At 38.4% G+C, this 18,464-nt stretch overlaps 1 protein-coding gene across 2 annotated transcripts in view; it reads left to right on the top strand.

Annotated features, from left to right (window-relative positions):
• Window positions 1-18,382, top strand: part of LOC109456913 (phosphatidylinositol 3,4,5-trisphosphate 3-phosphatase TPTE2) — a 35,036-nt gene extending 16,654 nt beyond the window's left edge. For both annotated transcript variants that reach the window (XM_019749454.2, XM_019749452.2), the window contains 7 exons: window positions 3,321-3,382; window positions 5,321-5,401; window positions 8,871-8,976; window positions 13,078-13,157; window positions 15,701-15,796; window positions 16,362-16,432; window positions 18,101-18,382. In XM_019749454.2, coding sequence (XP_019605013.1) covers window positions 3,321-3,382; window positions 5,321-5,401; window positions 8,871-8,976; window positions 13,078-13,157; window positions 15,701-15,796; window positions 16,362-16,432; window positions 18,101-18,209 — 605 coding nt within the window. In that variant the 3' untranslated portion in view covers window positions 18,210-18,382. The remainder of the gene's footprint in view (window positions 1-3,320; window positions 3,383-5,320; window positions 5,402-8,870; window positions 8,977-13,077; window positions 13,158-15,700; window positions 15,797-16,361; window positions 16,433-18,100) is intronic.
• Window positions 18,383-18,464: the final 82 nt, after the last annotated feature.

The raw sequence follows: 18,464 nt of genomic DNA, 5'->3' as shown, positions 1-18,464 counted from the left end.
ACTAATGAAGCCACACTGGCCTCAGTGTGGGAATTGGCCTCAGTTTCTCTGTAGAGAAGTTTTTAAATTATGGTTCAGTTTTATTAGATGTAGGATTATTTATAATTTTATTTCTTCTGCCTATTTTGGTAGGGTGTATTTTTCCAAGCATTCACCCATTTTCTCTAAATTTTCAGATGTCTTGGTATCAAATTGTTCAAAATATTATCTTATTTTAATATCTACAGTAGTATTTTCTTTTTTATTCCTTACATTACTTTTGTGGTTCTCTCTCTCTCTCTTTCTCTCTCTCTCTCTCTCTCTCTCTCTCTCTCTCTCTCTCTCTCGTTAGTCTCACCAGGGATTTATCAATTTTATTAGTCCTTTCAAAGTACCTCTTTTTTTGGCTTTACTGATCATCTCTATTGTTTATTTGTTTCCTATTTCATGAATTACTATTATCTTTAGTGTTTCCTTTCTTCCACTTTCTTTGGTTTAATTTGTTGTTCTTTTCCTAATTTCTTGAGATAGATGACTAACTCATATATTTTTAACCTTTTTCTTTTCTATTTGGCATTTAAAGCTATAAATTTCCCTCTAAGAATTACAAAAACTTCATCCCACAAGTTTTTATATGTAGTGTTTTCATTTTTATTTAGTTCAAAATATTTTCTAATTTTCATTGTTCTTGTTTCTTTGACACATGGGTTATGTAGGAGTATACTTTCTTATTTTCAAACATATGAGGATTTTGTAATTATCTTTTAGTTATTGATTTCTGGTTGTATTACATTGTAGTCAGAGAACATATTACGTATGTTTTTTTCAGTTCTTTGAAATTTGTTTAGACTTGTTTTATGGCCCAGAATTTGGTCAATTTTATCAAATGTTTTCTGTGTGCTTGAAAAGAAAATGTACTATGCATTGTTGTGAAAAATGTTCTAATTGTGTCCATTAGGTAATTAGTTAATTGTTTTATTGAAATCTTCTATGTCCTTACTGATCTTTTCTTTTGGTTTGATTGAATTTTTTACAATATAATTCCTTCCTCCCACCTACTACCATGAACTTGGAAGTCATATACTTGTTTTATATACCTTTTGTAATTACTCTAGAGAGTTCAACCTGCATCCTTGATTTAGCTATTGATTTTTTTTTAATGTTATTTTGTTTTTTATGTTAAGAGTTTCCTGAACTCTTACAGTTGGTTTTAGTAGTTGGTCTATAGATTTATTTGAATTTTCCTATTCTACAAATAATTAAAGTTTGTTTCTTCTGTTCTTATCTCTAAATATTTTGTTTCTTTTTTTCTTACTATTGTGTTTAAGCCCTGTAATAGTGTTAAATAGAAGCAGTGAGTAGTGGGCATCTTTGTTTAGTTCTTGGCTTTAGAGGAAATACTATCAACATTTCATCATTAATATGATGTACCTGGTAGTTATTTTAGTAAAGTCCCTTCCTCAAGTTAAGGAAGTTTCCTAGTTCTCTTTAATTTTTAAAATTATGAATATATACTGAATTTTAGTGAATGCCTTTTCCTGTATTTATTGAGATGATTGCAAACTATCTTTTTATCTGTGAATATTCCCTCTATAAACTCACCTATTGGTAGCCATTGGCATGTTGAAAAATTGCAGCTAATAAGCTTCTCTTTAGTATGCCTATATGTTTCTGCTTCCACCAGTGTCTGCCAGTTCCATTTGTTATTATACTTATGTCAAATAATCAAGTATTATGTAGATCTGTAAAATGTCAGAGCGAACAGAAAGAGTTATAGTTTTATGAAACCTAAGTTGAATGTTTCAAGAAAATTCAATGAAGTTGAGTGGCTACAACCAAAACTGCAGGTGATTTAAATGCAAGTAAGACTAATGTAAAACAGTGGGAGAAAAATACCAGTAGTAAATCTAGAAGGATTCTGTACCTAGGTTGCTTTAAAGAATCTGAAACTAGAAATTATAGATGATGCAATAGTTTATACCATGGGCCTGCGCTTTCCAAGAAAGAACTCCAACTCGGGGGTAGAGGGAAGGGAGGCTCATACTTAAAAAGTTAAAACCTTTGTCCAACATCAGAAATTTAGTGAACAAATATACACTTATGTTTCAAGTTAAAATAAAATGTTAAAGGCAATATAATTTTTATAATTTCCTGCCATACCTGACTTGACTGGATGAGACATCTGCTTGATGGACATCTACTATGTCTGCAGTTGTACGTATCCACAACCACAGGATATGAGTCTGCAAAAGTGTTTTCAAATGGGAAAATATCAGAATTATAGAGATGCAGAGATGTCCTCCAAAACTGAAACATCAATAGTCTATACAACTGAGAGCCAGTTTGTTAATGGTCAGTAGCCTCCTTTAGCAAGAAACTTATTTATCATAGCACGGGATGGTACAAAGTCCTCTTTGGAAGTACTTGGCTTAGAATAGTGGTTTTCAAACTATGGTTGTAAAGTAAGTTTAGTAGATATAAAAAAATGATAGAATAGAAAATAGAGTTCATCTCAAGTTTAAAGGATATGTTTGGAATTACATAAAATAAGTTCAGCATATGCTGGTAAGACAAAAGCTACAGATCATTGTAGAGATTTTAAAAAAGCAACATATTTTTAACGCAAATTTTGTATGGCAGAGCAAAAATATAAATTGGAATAAAACATAAGAGACTTTGAGGATAAAATGACATGAAATCAACGGTTTGCTTTACAATGCTGTAGAAGAAAGAGAGGGAGGGAGGAAGAAAGTAGGACAGAGAGAGGGAAAAAAGGAGGGAAGAAGAGAGAGAAGTTAAACAAGTATTATACAACAATATAATATGATAATTATAGAATCTGGGGAACAGGTACATGGGGATTTCTTATACTGTTCTCTACTTTTATATACATTGTGTAATACACTTAAAAACTAAAATGTAACGAATAATGGGTATTGCAAACACTAGATGGTGTTTTGGGTTCTAGCCATGTCCTTTCATTGATGTTAGTTAGAAAACCAGGGTGTGTAATCAGTTCTTAGCTGGTGAGTAGCTCTTTAGCGTTAGAGCCCTAGAGCAAAGGTGATTGCCTCTGCCCACAACTGCAAGCCCCAGCAGAAGTGATTCAAGAACAGTGTACAGGAGTGCGCGCACATTCATGCCCGTGGTGATAAAGAATTCCGGGTGTCCCTGGGAGGAGTGAAACAGCTGTGACTGTTTCTGAATTGAAATTTTCTGAACAAGCACTTTAGAGGTGAAAGAAAATCAATCCAAAAAGAACTGTGAATATTTCTGAGAGTATTTTTATGCCAAGTACTACCACAAACAACGGTTCTGAACTAACTTCTTTCCTTTTCTAGGAAGAACTGGAACTATGGTTTGTGCCTGCCTTATTGCCAATGAAATATTTTTAACTGCAGAGGTATGAAAGTTCCTAAAAACTTTGTCTTCGATTGATTGAATTTGTTTTGAAACGTCACTGGTAGGATAAGATGATTCTTTGAGTCATGGTACTTAATGAAATTACAATTGGAGAGGATGTTATTCGAAATTCTGGTTTTAATACTTCCTTATTTAAGTGTGTTAGTTAGTGGGTGACCTCAGTACCTCTTACTCTGGGGCAGAACTAGGACGAGGTCAGTGAGACCCTCACCTTGGGCATACATTTAAGAAAATGCCAAAAATTTTGTAATTAATATAAGATAAATAATATTCTAATGCAATATTTTTTTAAAAACAAAATTAATGCAAACAATCCATGACATATACAATATCAACATTTTAAATAAAGACAGTACCCAATAGGGGCAAGATTAAGGTGAGCTGAATAAGACCAAGTTATACAAGTGCAAAAACACTCAGTGATTAAGATGCTTCGTCCGTCTTACCTAGTCCAGCCCTGCTCATACTCCCACCAATTATGGGACTTCCTCCTTTCTCACAAGAATAATATCAAAATTGATTAAGTAGGGCTGGCCCAGTGGCTCAGGTGGTTAGAGCTCCGTGCTCCTAACTCCAAAGGCTGTTGGTTCGATTCCCACATGTGCCAGTGGGCTCTCAACCACAAGGCTGCCAATTCGATTCCTCAAGTCCCACAAGGGATTGAACACGGCACCTTGAGCGGAGCTGCCACTGAGCTCCCGGATGGCTCAGTTGGTTGGAGTGTGGCCTCTCAACCACAAGGTTGCCCGTTCGACTCCCACAATGGATGGTGGGCTGCGCCCCCTGCGACTAGCAACGACAACTGGACCTGGAGCTGAGCTGCGCCCTCCACAACTAAGATTGAAAGGACAACAACTTGACTTGGAAAAAAAAAAAAAATCTTGGAAGTACACACTGTTCCCTAATAAAGTCCTGTTCCCCTTCCCCAATTAAAAAAAAAATTGATTAAGTAAGTTCTCTAAAAGACCTTGAACATCCGTAGCGGTGCTAGGGAGATAAAAGGTAGCATTTTCCAACTCAGAACAAAGTCTCTCCTAAATGTTACTATCTTAGCATAGTCAATATTTGTGGGGTCTGAGCCCTCTGGAAACTTCTGAGAAGACAGGGTGGGCTGTTTCTATTTCTTCAAGCAGGGGTCTCAGTCTTTTATTTTGCCATGATCTTGCTGAGAAGTTACCTCTGAGAGGACACACTCCCAGCAGCTCTGCTCCTCACTTGGCCTACAGTTAAGAGAAACTGGAGGTTGAGCCCAGTGCCCAACACACTAATTCCACCATCTTCTCTTTTTCTAATTTGAGACACGCAAGTTATGAAAATGGACATTCTAGGACAGTGTTTTTCAAACTCTGGATCACAATCTATCAGAGAGGTGTAAAATCAGCTTATTGGGTGGTGACTAGCATTTTTTTTCCTCATAAAATGGAATAGATTAGAAAATATCAAGAGGTAAGTATCGTTTTGTGAAACTGTGTTTCCGTTGTGTGTGTGTGTGTGTGTGTGTGTGTATCTCCTAGGTGTATTCATGTGGATTGTAGCTATAAAAATAAAAAGTTTGAGAGCCATTGATCTGGGGCCTTAGTCCGAGAGCCAGAGGCCTGCGCCCCAGGCCTGTGCTGTCTCTCACTGGCTGCATACGTTTCCGTGACAGGGCACTTGGTTTTCCTTGGGTCTCAGTCTTCTCCACTTGTAAAATGGAAAGGTAGGAAGAAAGACCAGGTGATCTCTGAGATCTTTCCAGCCCTAAAATTCCACGTCTTTATGGATTTTTGATGTGGCTTTGTTAATTTTGTTATTTTGGGTAGTGTCTGCCCAAAGATCACCGACTTAGGAAGCGAATGTGCCCTTAGAAACGTTAAGAATACTTTCCAGGAGAGGAAAGTGCAGGTGGACCATGATTGGATTGTCCCCATTTCTATAGGACAGCCTTCGTTATTTTGGAGAACAACGAACAGATAAAACCACCAGTAATAAATTCCAGGGAGTAGAAACTCCTTCTCAGGTACGTGTTCTTTTTAAGAAAGGGGGTCCTCTGGGGAGTTGGGTTAAGATCGATACCTATTATTTGGTTTCATTTTAGACTTTTCTCCTTTGGTGATCAGTCGGCAGCACTTGGGACCTTGATCCTTCCCAGAGGCTGAGAGCCACACCTCAGGGGCTGCCTGAGCATCGCAAGCATTGGGTTCTCCCCAGAGCATCCTGCCTTCCATTTTGTATTGGTTATTGTTTACAGAGTTCAGGAGTAGATTCCCTTCCCAAAGCAGGAAGATCCAGTTCCTAAGACTTCAGACACCTGAAGACTATCTGAAGTCACCAGCCATGTATTTCCCGTAGAGAGGAACTGAGTCCTTCACAACCCCTGACTAGGGCAGTTCAGCAGCCCTCACAGAATGGCGTGTGTGTGTGTGTTTGTGTGTGTGTGTGGAGAGAGAGAGAGAGAGAGAGAGAGAGAGAGAGAGAGAGAGAGAGATTGAGAGACAGACAGACAAACAGACAGAGATGTGAGGTGGGGACTGTATTTTGAAAGAGAAAGAAAAGGGGAAATTAACATATTTCAAAAACCTGTTCAATACCAGACACTATTATGCACTATTATATTGCACTTGTACATATATTATCTCATTTAATACTTACATAACCCATGTGAAATATATGCTATTGCCCTATTTTTTCCTTTAAAAATGTTTTATTATGGAATATTTCAAACATAAAAGTTGAGACAATAATACAGTAAATCCCCACATACTCATCACACCGCTTCAACAATCACTTCATCATGTGGTCGACCCTGTTTCACCCATTCCTTCCCCATTCTTCTCTCTCTTTCTCTCTCTCTCTCTCTCGCCTTTCTTTCTCTAAACCTGGATTATTTTGAAGAAAATCCCAGCCATCAGATCATTCTACCCCACAAGTATTTTAGTATTGACATCTAACATAGAGACTCTTAAAAACACCTTAAAACCATTTATCATATCTAAAAATATGATGATAATATCTTAATACTATCAAATGTTTAGTCCATGTTTCAATTTCCATAATTATCTTAAAATCTTTTTAAAATTTAGTGTTTTAATCAAGATCCAAACAAGGGCCACATGTTTCATTTGGTTGCTGTGTCTCTTAAGTTTCTTGTAGTTTATAGGTTTCCCACCGAGAGGCATTTTTATTTCTTATAATTTGTTTATAGCAGAAACCAGGACATTCATCCTATAGAGCTTACAACATTCTAGACTTTGTTAAACCATGTTAAGGGTTTTGCATTCATTATCTCATTTAATATTTTCAATAACTCTATGAGTGGATACCATTTTGATTCCCATTTTACAGATTGGGAAATGGAGGTTCCGGGAAATGAACTTTTTAAACCAAGAGCTCAAATCCAGATTTGTCAGACTATGAAGCCTGTTATTTGCCATGCTGTGCACAGCTTCTCGTCTATATTACCCTTCAAACTGAAGAGAGAACAACTTGGGAATTCTTAAGTAGAATGGATGTGGCTGTGAATGAAAGTTTCCTTTGGGTGAAGTGATGTGAGCTGAATTGACACCTTTGGCCTTGTTAGCAGAACACTGTAACTGCTGGCTCCAGACATTTAGTTTGGGGAAAAAAGGAACTCAGCCTTCTCCCCTGAAACTTTTCTGCCATACCCATGCAAAAACAAAAACAAAAAAAACCCAAAAAAACAAAAATGATAAAAAAGATAGCCATAAGCCATAGGTTAAAAATCACACATGAACTTACGGAAGCCCAGCTCAGCTTTAATCATGCCATTTCCATGCTCAGAATCCATAATGGCTTCTGATTCCCAGTGGCAACAGGTATAAATGTTTTAACCTGGCACTCAAGATCTCTGGTTTGATTTTTCCATTTCTTCCACTATGTGCATTCACATATCCCACACTCTAACCGATTTGGACTGTTTACTGTTTCCCAGCCTGTCAGCACTTTACACTTACCTGCCATTGCTTCCATGGGCCTCTTTCCCTGGGATCCCTTTCCTTTCCCAGCCTGCAGTAGCCTTTCCTACAGTTCTTCTAGCCTTTGTGTTTCCTTTAGGGACTAGGTTACTTTACATTATTCTCTAGCTATACACAGTGGTGGCTTCTCTACCCCTGTTGCAGGCAAGGCCCATGTGTCTCTTTGTAGCAAGTGCTTACTGAAAACCGGGGGTGCCAAAAATATGTATACACATGACTTGTAGTCATCTTTTGTTATCGGTATATATTGAGTATTACAATTTTAATCCAGTTTTTTCCTTCCTTAAAAAGTGTATTTTTTAATTTTTTTTTTGGCACCCGCTGTATAAGTTGTTTCTGTTAACTGCTGCTACAGGCCCCTGTTGTTGTAGGCAGTAGGAGAAGGGAGAGTGAAAGCCAAGCCACTTGACGGCCATGGTGGGTTACAAGCCCTAAGTGGAAGGTAGAGAATCCGGTGGTGGGAGCCAAGGGGGTGTTAGATGTGACGCCTTCAGACACTCCTTGTACAGCTTCCCTTCCCCATTTCTTCTGCAGTCGTGCGCAGTTTCTCTAACTTTAGTCCAGAACTGGCATCCCTCAGGCTACAACAGAATCTCTTCTGATTCTCTGAGATAGCAGAGCAGGGACTCGGCCCCAAGTTTGAGAGCTGTGTTGGCAAGGCCCCAGGACAGAGTTCCTTTTGAGTGGGGCGGCAGTTCTCAGATATCATCCCATGATGACCCTGCACTGCTAGCCATTCTCTATGGATTACATTTCATCCACCTCTGAGTTAAGAACTTGCACGAGCCTTTCTCTTTACTGGCCCTGTCCAGTGGAAGATATGGCAGTTAATTTTATTAACACTTCCTGAAGGGTGGGGAAGAGTCTGTGAACGTTTAAGTCCAGTTGATTCAGTACCAGAACTCTTCAAGAAGAACGAGCAGCTTGCCATAGGAGAAGGGCTAGGCTAAGAGAATTCCCAGGGCCTCCTTGCAAAAATAGAACTGGGGAAATGGAAAGTGAAGAAACTCTACTTGGCAGAGACAGGAGAAGAATATGTGTTTGCCATTGGCCTATGGAGGTCTCTGTCTTTAGTTTTTACATCTGCCATACTCTCATGCCTAGGAGGCTTCTGGCCACCACACCACGAACCTTCCTCTAACTCAGTCGCAACCAAGCTTCCACCCTCAGATTTGTTCCTAGTTGCAGTTAGCTGCATCTTGCTGTGACGTTGTAGCTGTTTTGTTGGTTCTGGTTCGCTGCTGTGTCCATCATAGCAGCCTGTTACCAACACCTGGCTCCTTTCTGGTTACTTCCCCACAGCGTTTTTTCCTAAGGTAGATATTCAGTCGTGAGGCAACATCCATAAAAATGCCTAGTTATATAATGGCACTCAATAAATGTTTCCTTAATTAATTACTCTCCTTACATTCTATGTAAAAAAAAAAAAAAAATTCAGAAATTCTGACTGTAGACTTCATCTCCGCTTAAATTGAGTTTTCTTTTGTTTTCCAGAATAGATATGTTGGATATTTTGCAGATGTGAAAAATATCTACAACTTGAGTCTCCCTCCAAGAAAAAGACTGACGATAAATAAAATTGTTATTCATTCAATTCATGGTAAGTGCTTTATGTGTTATTGGAGAATTGGGCAGGAGGGCCCATGTTCTGACTGTTTGGGAGAGTTTTGCTCATAGTTATATATACAGACAATGCCAACTCACGCCTGTCTTGTCGTGCCTCCTCACATAGGAACCCCTGCCCCTGGAATCGCCATCAGCCCAGTGGTGCTGTGGCTGTATTGCCAACCCTTATACGTCTTCTCTTTTCCTTTCACATCACCAATTTGGGGGCTCTATTCCCTCCCCTTTTCTCCTATTCTCACTGATGTGCTGGCCTCAGTCAGGTGGACTTCCTGGAGACCACTTCTTTCTCATACCTACCTCTAGTGCGGGGTTCGTCTTGGAAGAGGCATCCCTGTATCATTTTTTCACCAACACCTTTCAGAAACCCTTTCTTTCTCATCACTCTAGTCTCTCCCTTTCCCTTCCCTCCATCTGTAGCTCCCTCACCCTCAGCAACTCCATCAGGATGTCTTACACCCGAACTGCAGATGAGTTTTCTTGCCACAATTTTTTTATAAATAACTTCCGAGTACTTGCCAGGCCCCATGCTAGTGTTTCTCTGCCCTAGGGAGGCCCTGGCTGGTAAGCAGAGGAGAGGAATGAGTACATAAAGAGCTGATCATGGAGTTGGGGGCACACAGAGGCTGGGTCAGGGGGACAGCACTTAGGTCTTCCTTACCTAAATCTACATGAACACGGAAAGAGTTGGGAAAAAACCTGGGCTCTGTGCTGTGTGTTTCAACCCCCTAGCTATTACCAATTATAACCGTGAATACAAACCCTTATAAACTTTAAAAGAGCTGACTGTTTGCCTGCTTTGGGAATGTAAGGGGAGAGACTGGGGTCCACCATCAACCAAGGAGGCAGGAAAACTCGTCAGGTCATCAATCTGTGGGATTGAGAGAAAAAAAGAAGTGGCAGGGAGAGGAGCTAGCCTAAAGTCCCATGTTTCTATTTCTCTATCACCCACCTCACTTCCCGCACAGCTCTCCCTTAGGGGCGGTGGGAAAGCAGGGACGTGTCAGCGTGGAGGGAGTTGGGCCTCATTGTCCCTTGTAGAGGTGAACCAGGGAACAGGCTTCTGGTTCCTTAAAGCAGTAGCCAGATTGTTGACCATGAGACGGTGTGGAATGCTGGGCCTCTCACAGGGTGGGCATGGTGCCAGGGTGCCAAATGTGTTTGGCCTTCTGAGGAGTCACACAAAATAAGATCTAAACATGCATTTTTTAAACAATTCTTCCAATTACTCAGAAAGAAAAGAGTCATTTAATGTATATATCTAAAATTTGCATAGTCAGAAAATAAATTAAAATTGTTTGTTAAAATATAAAATTGCTCTTTTCAGTTTATTTACATAGCCCCCCACCCCCATACACACACACAACCATATTGTCACCACCTTTTGTTGGTGTTGAGGAATTTTAATGGATTACCACAAACAAATTATATAGATTTCTGCGTTCAGAAAACAACTTCAACCCAGTAGCATTGCCTCTGTGGGAAATTTTGGTCTGGATTTCCAAACAAACATTGTTCAGGCAGACCCTTGAAACACAGCCTGTTGCGGCAAGAGGCTGCCTGTGTATATAAATGAGCAACTGTTTGTGAAAAGGCTTTGGAGATGGCAGAGTCCTCTACAAAGGCCACCATGACTGTGTCATGGGATGTGTGGGAATTAGAGGGACAGGGTTATAGGGGAGCCTAATGGGACTCCAGCTCTTGTCAGACCTCCCAGGGTAGAGCCAGGCTCATCCAACAGGTGGAACAGGTAGGGGACAGCAGAGCTTTGCTCCCCTTCTTTTCCACACTCAGTGGGGCCAGGGCTGGACCACTTTATTCTGTAGTGATGGAGGCAACGTAGTCGGCTGTTGGAGGAGGTTCTTCCCCTCAGAAAGTTAAACCCAACTACAAAACCAACTCAGTGGTGTGAGAGCCTGTATTGTACCTGACTTTATCCTCTGCCTCCATTTCCTCTTTATTAACCATGGGAATAACAGTATCTATACAAAGCTCTGTGAGTATTAAACTATTCATAGTATTAAACTATGAGGCATTTGGTCTCATGGAGTTTTAATGCATTTCTCTAATATGAACAATGAGGATAGGAATAGAAATAGTTTCTCAACATTCTAAGCTTCATAATGTTTTTTAAAAGTTATAGAATTTCATGTGTTGTCTCAGTCTGATATTATATCTTAAGACTCTGACTTCTCTCTTAATATTTTAAATTTTATTTAAACTCTGTGGAGTTTAAAGGGAAGGCACAGATCTGGACAACAGCAGAGCTCACCCAACTTTATAAGTATTACAGGTGAAACCTGGTGGAGAGCTTCATGGGTTTGGTTTCCTAGTCTCAGGCCAACATAAAATAGGGGATTTTAATAAGTCCAGTTTGAGATTGTTCATGAAAACTTTCAGATCGAAGTTGTGACCTTAGTAGCTGTTCAGTACAGTGTGGGTCCAGGCTTGCAGAGCAAACTTAAGAAGACCTACATTAAGTTAAAATTCTCACTGCACCCATGTAAATAATCAGGCCAAACCTAATGACACCGGCCTTCTTTTGGCATAAAAATAATCTTCCTTTGAGATCGTTATGATCACAACAGAATGGGGATGGGGAGACTGCCAGAAAAGTGTTTGAAACGGGCAAGACTTTGACACCGGCAATATCTTGTCTAGAGTACCTTCCAGGGTTGTCTCTGCCTCTCATAGTTGTTAAGCTATTTTACAACACTGTAAGTTGCAGAAAATTGATAATGCAAATAATTTTTGTACATAGAAATACAAATTAGTTGTATCTGAGGAATGCAATTGCTGTTTGTAAATTCATTCGGTCATTCCTTATCTGCCTATAAACGTGCAGTACTTTGAACTAGCTATATTTTACTGGTTCCATATTAATGAACAAAATTTTTGATGTGTTAAAAAATGCAAGGTACAGAAAGGTGCAATGGTATGCAACAATTTTTGTAAAACAAAAGGGGGAAATAATGTTTTTATATTTATGTATGTATGTATATATATATATAAATATATATATATATATATATACATGTAAAAACTTATGGGAGAATATAGATTTGTATTTGATTATATATGCATGAAAAAAGAAATAATAATAGTGGTTATCTATTTAGGGCTGGAGAATTAAAGAGGTGTGGGATGGGTGAGACAACGACTTTTCACTTCATGCCTTTTTCACATTTAATTTTTAAATCATGTAAACACATTAAAAATTTTTTTAACATGTGGGAATTAACTTAAGCTTATAAATCGATGCCCTTTTCTTGTCATGTGATAAGTATTTGACTTAGTTTAGTTGTATATTTCACTAATTTCTGGAAGACATCAATAGAAAGAAGTTCTGCAACTGGAATGATACTATGGGAACTGAGGCAAAGGAATCATGATTCCTAATGACAAATTAATAACATGGTGTTAGTGAAAACAAAACAAACATGAGGTGAACAATCAGGAATGATTAAGAATTTATTAGAATATTTGTTTTAGTTCTGTACCTTTAGTTCTGTACATATTTAAATGAAACAGGAAAGGTTGAAAGGAAAGCAATAAAAATGAATTGGAGGCCTGAGATGCTAGCCCTTTGAGGAAATGCTAAAGGAAGTGAATTGAAAAAAGAGGCAAGAAACCATTTGTCTGTAAACATATACTGAAAACCACAGGACTGTTTGGATATCCTATATTTTCAGAGACTGCTCTAGGATCTAGACTTACACTAGGGCAAGAGGAATATAGATTGTTATTAAGAAACATGAGTTGAAGTCTGAAGAAAGCAACACATTAGCTAGAAAGGTTGCCAGTCACCTTCCCTAATTTCTTTTTTTCTAGAGAGGTAAAGCTTAGACACTGAACTATAAGTCTTTTTTTTTTCTCCTCCAGCCTTATAAATTCACTTTAGGAGACAGGATTAGGCTTGAAGCTTTATTGTTCAAAGACAAAATCCATGCAAGACCCAAATGGTTCAAGATTCATATACTGTTAGCTGAGATAATTTTTTCTTTCTTTAATCCATCATGTTAATTGGTGAGACATCTAACTAGCCTAACTTTTTATTTTTATTCAGGGGTTGGAAAAGGCAATGGAAAAGATCTAAAAGTACAAATAATAATGCTGAAAAAGATTATCTTTTTCTGTTCTGCTTCCCAAAATTGTACGGTAAGAAAAAGCATGTGAACTGAAAATTCTGGTGTTTGATTTGTAAACCCAATGTCAAATCAGCATGTTGACCTCCCAAAACCCTCACTCACCACACGGAGAAGCCATGTTGCTTTCTGGTAATGGTCCAACTCGGTGCCCCTGGATCTAGATGCAAGTCAGAATTAAACTAAACTTCAAAATATTTTTTTCAGGGCATTTTCCAGAAATATTTTCAGTTCAGAGTGCTACTTTGGTGTTCACTTTTCCACAAATGCCAAGCATGTTCCCAGGAATCTATCGGAGTTTTAAATTCATGTGTTTGGTCACTTTTAGCCATGTCTTTTCTTCTTGGTCATTTTATTATATGGCACTGATTCTGAAATTTTAGTGTGCATGAAAATCACCTAGGAGCTTGTAAAAATGCAGATTGCTAGGCTGTCCCCCAAATGTATGATTCAGGAAATCTGGAATGGGGCCCAGGAATCTCTAAACTTAATGTCCCAGCTGATTCTAACTCAGATGTCCTGTGGGACTGCATGAGAAACATGGCAATGCAAGAGTCAATGGATTTGGGGAGGAATTGCTTTACCCAAAGCAATGGCACCTGGGAGTCAATGTTTTCTTCAATGTTGAAGAAACACCTAAGACTACAGACCTTTTCGGAAGCAATATGAAAGCTTCCTTCCAGGGTCTAAGAACTGTAAACTTTCAAAACATTCTCAGGCTCATGCCTCTTGTTCTCCTATTACGTCCCCAACACCACTCCTTTCCCTTCTTGACCCTGCCCCAACTGAGGGCTCACCCCCAGGTCTGATCCTTGGCTTTCTGTTCTTACCTCGATACATGATGTCTTGGTTCCGCTCATCCATTCCTGTGCTTTCAACTGTACTTTGTTTCTTTCACTTACTCAACAAGTATTTATGAGCACCCACTGTGTGGCAGATGCAGGAAGCTACAACATGGACAGTCCCTGCTCCTACAATTCAAGCACATTGGTCCATCCAGATCTATCAAATGAGCTTTTCTGCTGCTTCTGCAAGTGGCGCCTGCATTCTCTCACTCAGGCCTTCAAATTTGGTATTGTCTTTGATTCTCTTTGTCTTGGCCCCTAAATCCTGCTGATTCCACCTTTGAAATCTCTTCACTCCCTTCCTTTCTGTTCCTATTTGCCACTGCCCAGGCCAGGACCTCATTTGCTCATGCCTAGATTTCTACAATGGTCTCCTTATTTCTTTTTCTCCTTATACAATGCAGTTCCTAGAGTCCTACAATATGCATCCTGAAATACTGCTCTCATTGGGAAAAGCTGTAGGTAGAACAGACGACACACTGTGTGCCCATGGTCAAAGCCAGTTAATACCTTTGTCTCAGTCTCAGACTACATCTCAAGTATTATGAGGATTAAATTAGGTAATATATGTGATGTTGCTTTGTGAGCTATAAACTGCTAAATAAATGTTATCTGTAGTAATTATGAGGCCACTTTGTCACATCGGAAACGCCCCCACAGTACTCTTCAACAACTTCATTCTTATTTCTTTGGCTCTGGAGCTTTCAAGACATAGCCCTATGACACTTGAGCTCATTTCCATCAGTAACTTGACCTGCACACTCCATTCCAAGACTTGGATCCGCTGGCCCTTGAAGCACAACACTCTAATTTCTGCTTCATGGTTTTGCTGGTCTTTCCTCCTCTCCCCTCCCCACCCCCACCAGCCTCCTGTCTGAACTGAATTTTCTTTTCAGTGCTCCTCTTCATTTATACAAATCCTTCCACGCCCGACTCAATTTCTGCCTCCTCAGCGCAGCTTTCTTATTCGATACCTCCTGTCAACCTTTCCAAAGCACACAACAGCACACTCAGTCTTCATCATGCAGCCTGACACATAATTATATGCCATCCTACTATCTATCCTACTATCGATGTGTGTAGCTCCCTGTCTGCACCTTCTTTTGTATTTTTCACAGGGCCCAGCAGAGGCCTTTCTCATTGTACGTGGCATCATTATACAAGGGGGAATCAATAACCAAAAATAGTTAGCATAGCTTCAGTCGTTCATTCCAGAAACTTGGCCTGTCTTGGGTCACTCCATCTAGAAGTCTGCTATCAACAAAGACTATGGTGCCATATGTTGGGAATCCGCGAAGAAGCTCAATTTTAAACTGGAGAAAAGCAATGCATCACTGGTCATGTTGTATCAAAAATAACAATTTTAAAATTGAGCTTCTTAGTGTATTCCCAACATATGAAAATCAGGTGACACACATTCAACAGTAATGTTTACTTGATTAAACTAATAGAAAATTGAAGACTATGCTTTTCAACTGTGCCCCATCATAACCCTCAAACATACTGGCCTTTTAAAAATGTAAAAAGTTATCGCAACTTTACAGAAATAGTGATCAACATTTATTTATACATGCAGCGATGAGACCAAGAGTATTTGATAAATACAGGAAACCTCAATAAGTGAACATGAACTTCACTGTTCTACTTATTATTATACTTATTATCTCATCAGCTCAGTTTATAGCTCTGAATTCCATGTGTTCATTCACAGATAGCTCATGATGCTGAAACAGATCAAGTAATAATTCATCTACTCAACTGCCCACTTCTGTATGACGACGTGAAAGTGCAGTTTTTCTCTTCTTCAGTGAGTAATCAAGAAACAGCCTGTGCTGTTATTCTTATCTGGTTCAGTGACTGATCCTTGTTTGGGAATTCATTTGCTACATATCCCAACGAGGGAGATGTCAACTCCTAGCCAGGGGGGAAGACAGAAACAAGTCAGGTCCATAACAGTTTGTTTAAAGGGCATATGCAATTAAAATTTTTTGCTCATTGTTTTTTTCTAAATTCTATACAATTTGCATGTATTGCTTTTTCAAGTAAGTGATATCAAAATGAAGATGTTGAAGAAAACAAAGGTTATGTTTTACTGCATAGCCGTGATCACAGTTTTGTTTTGTATCCTTGAAACACATCGCTCCCCATTATTTATAAAATATTTTAAAGTGAAGATTTTTCTTTCCTCTGAATTGTTACATAACACATTATAAATAGTATTTTAATCTAATATTTACTTTATATAAAATGAGTGTTCCCAATATTTACTTTATGAAAAATAATTCTTTCATTGTCATCCCTTTAGAATGATTAGTTCTTGGTATCAATTTTAATACAAAGAATAACCTTTTTTTAAAACCATGTCTTTTTAGGATCTTCCTAGATACTATGACAACTGCCCATTTTTCTTTTGGTTCAATACATCTTTTATACAAAATAACAGGTATGGCTCATGATATAATCCAGTAGAAACAGCCTTATCTTCAATGTCTGTGTAACGTGTAATGGCAAGTGTTTTGCTGATTGCCAATAAGCTCAATTCACAGAAACCAAAAAACCCTCAAGTTACCATTCTTCATTCATACTCATCTTAATCTGGTTATTTAAAAAATATGGCTATTCTTGAGACTGACTGTTGCATTACCCTCTAGGTCCATGCCATAGGACTGTTGTAAGTTAAAACATAATCAGATCTCAGGTGCGCAAATGAATCCCTTCCATGGAAGGTTAACATGAGTCTGCTCAGTACCGTGAATACTGCAGGTCCTCGGTATGTGTTGATTTACTGATGACCAAACACCACCAAATTCCGTGCCAGAGTAAGACATCATCGAGGGGGCTTCAGCTGGTGTAAAAGCTGACTGATTGACACACATATCTAGGGCAGAAGTTATAAGGCACAGTAAGACAGCTCAAAAAAATTATTAGCAGTCTCCCATTTAAAAATGGTTTCTAGTAACTAAATTGGGAACCATTTTTTAAAAAGTAATCGATTTGAAGATTATTATTCCAAAGACTCTTCTACCATATCTGGAAACTCATTCCTGAGTCTAGAAGCTGTCCATTTTTAAGTACTTGTTCTGTGGTGCTAGAAACGTGAGGTTATTGGCATCATACCATCCTATACAAAAGGAAAAGTAATATTCAAAACCTCATGCAGGTGAGGTTTGAAGAAGTGGTTGTGATTTTATGTGGCAAGAATTGCTAGCTCTCGTTACATAAACCCTAAGCTATTTTTCAAATCTGAACTGCATCTCATCATACCTCAAGTCCAGTAAGAACTTCTGACCTACACCCAAAATGCACGCAGAGTTAACGGATTTTGATAGAGTGGACGTTGGATTGGATGGAAAATTTTTACCAGTTTTTTTCCCTGGATGTATACAAACAATAAACGTTGACTCACTAAACAAGTAAAGTTCTTCAAATACACAGCTGAGTGGAACTTTCAGTTGGTGGTGCCCCTCAGAACTGGTTCTTACTAAAGGACGCAAAGTTTTCCTTTAAAACCCCATATTCCTATTGGTGAGGCAACACGTTAGATCACTTTTCTCACTTTTTTTTTTTGACGTTTCTAAAGATTTCTCCAACATTTAAATTCCTATGCTTCTTGGGAAAGCTGTTTTTATTAGTTATGAGATGGTTAATCAGCCTAAAATGCCAACTTCATCGTTTAGAAGACACTCAGTATTTTACTACTGGGTTTTTTTAAATACACATCTAGTTTCTCTGGCTGATTTCTGTCACACATAGAAATTTATTTTATTAAACCCAGATGTCATTAATTCCATAAAAAGGCAATGTTAAAAGAATCAGTGACATGTTGTTACTGTGTGTTTTTGTTAATGAAGATTTTTTGCATCTCACTGGAGTAAGTGGCTCATAGAAAGCTAACTAGGTACAGAAAAGGGGCACAGACTAACCACAGTCCGCAACACAAATCTTTTTTAAAGCTCTAACAAGGATACCCTACCGCATGGCTTTTCTTTTTTTCTAAGATTTTTATTAAAAATATAGCTAACATACAATATTAGTTTCGGGGTTGTTGTTTTTTTTTAAGTGCATGGCTTTTCTGATCCTTAAAATGTAATGATTTTTTTTTCTATTCTAGGCTTTATCTTTCAAGAAATGAGTTGGATAATCCCCATAAAGCAAAAACATGGAACATTTACCGTCCAGAGTTTGCGGTGGAAATCTATTTTGATGACATTATGTTGTAGCTAGTACCTATAGTAAGTATAGCTCCCCTTCTAGGATAGTCATGTTCTTCCCAATCCCTGCCACATATTTATAAATTCAAAACCTATTTTCTTGCTGGTATACTTATATTTTTATATATGTACATATGTTCTTGTATATATGTTCTTGTGTCCAAGGGAAACACAGACCACAAAAGCATTAGTTATCATTTTTAGGAACCTTGAAATAATAGTTTCATATCAAAATAATTGAGATATTTAAATATTGTGATTTAC

Source organism: Rhinolophus sinicus, linkage group LG04, assembly GCF_036562045.2.
Source record: "Rhinolophus sinicus isolate RSC01 linkage group LG04, ASM3656204v1, whole genome shotgun sequence".
Lineage (NCBI taxonomy): Eukaryota > Metazoa > Chordata > Mammalia > Chiroptera > Rhinolophidae > Rhinolophus > Rhinolophus sinicus.
The sequence above is the reverse complement of the archived record's forward strand: the minus strand, read 5'-3'. Positions and strand labels throughout refer to the sequence as shown.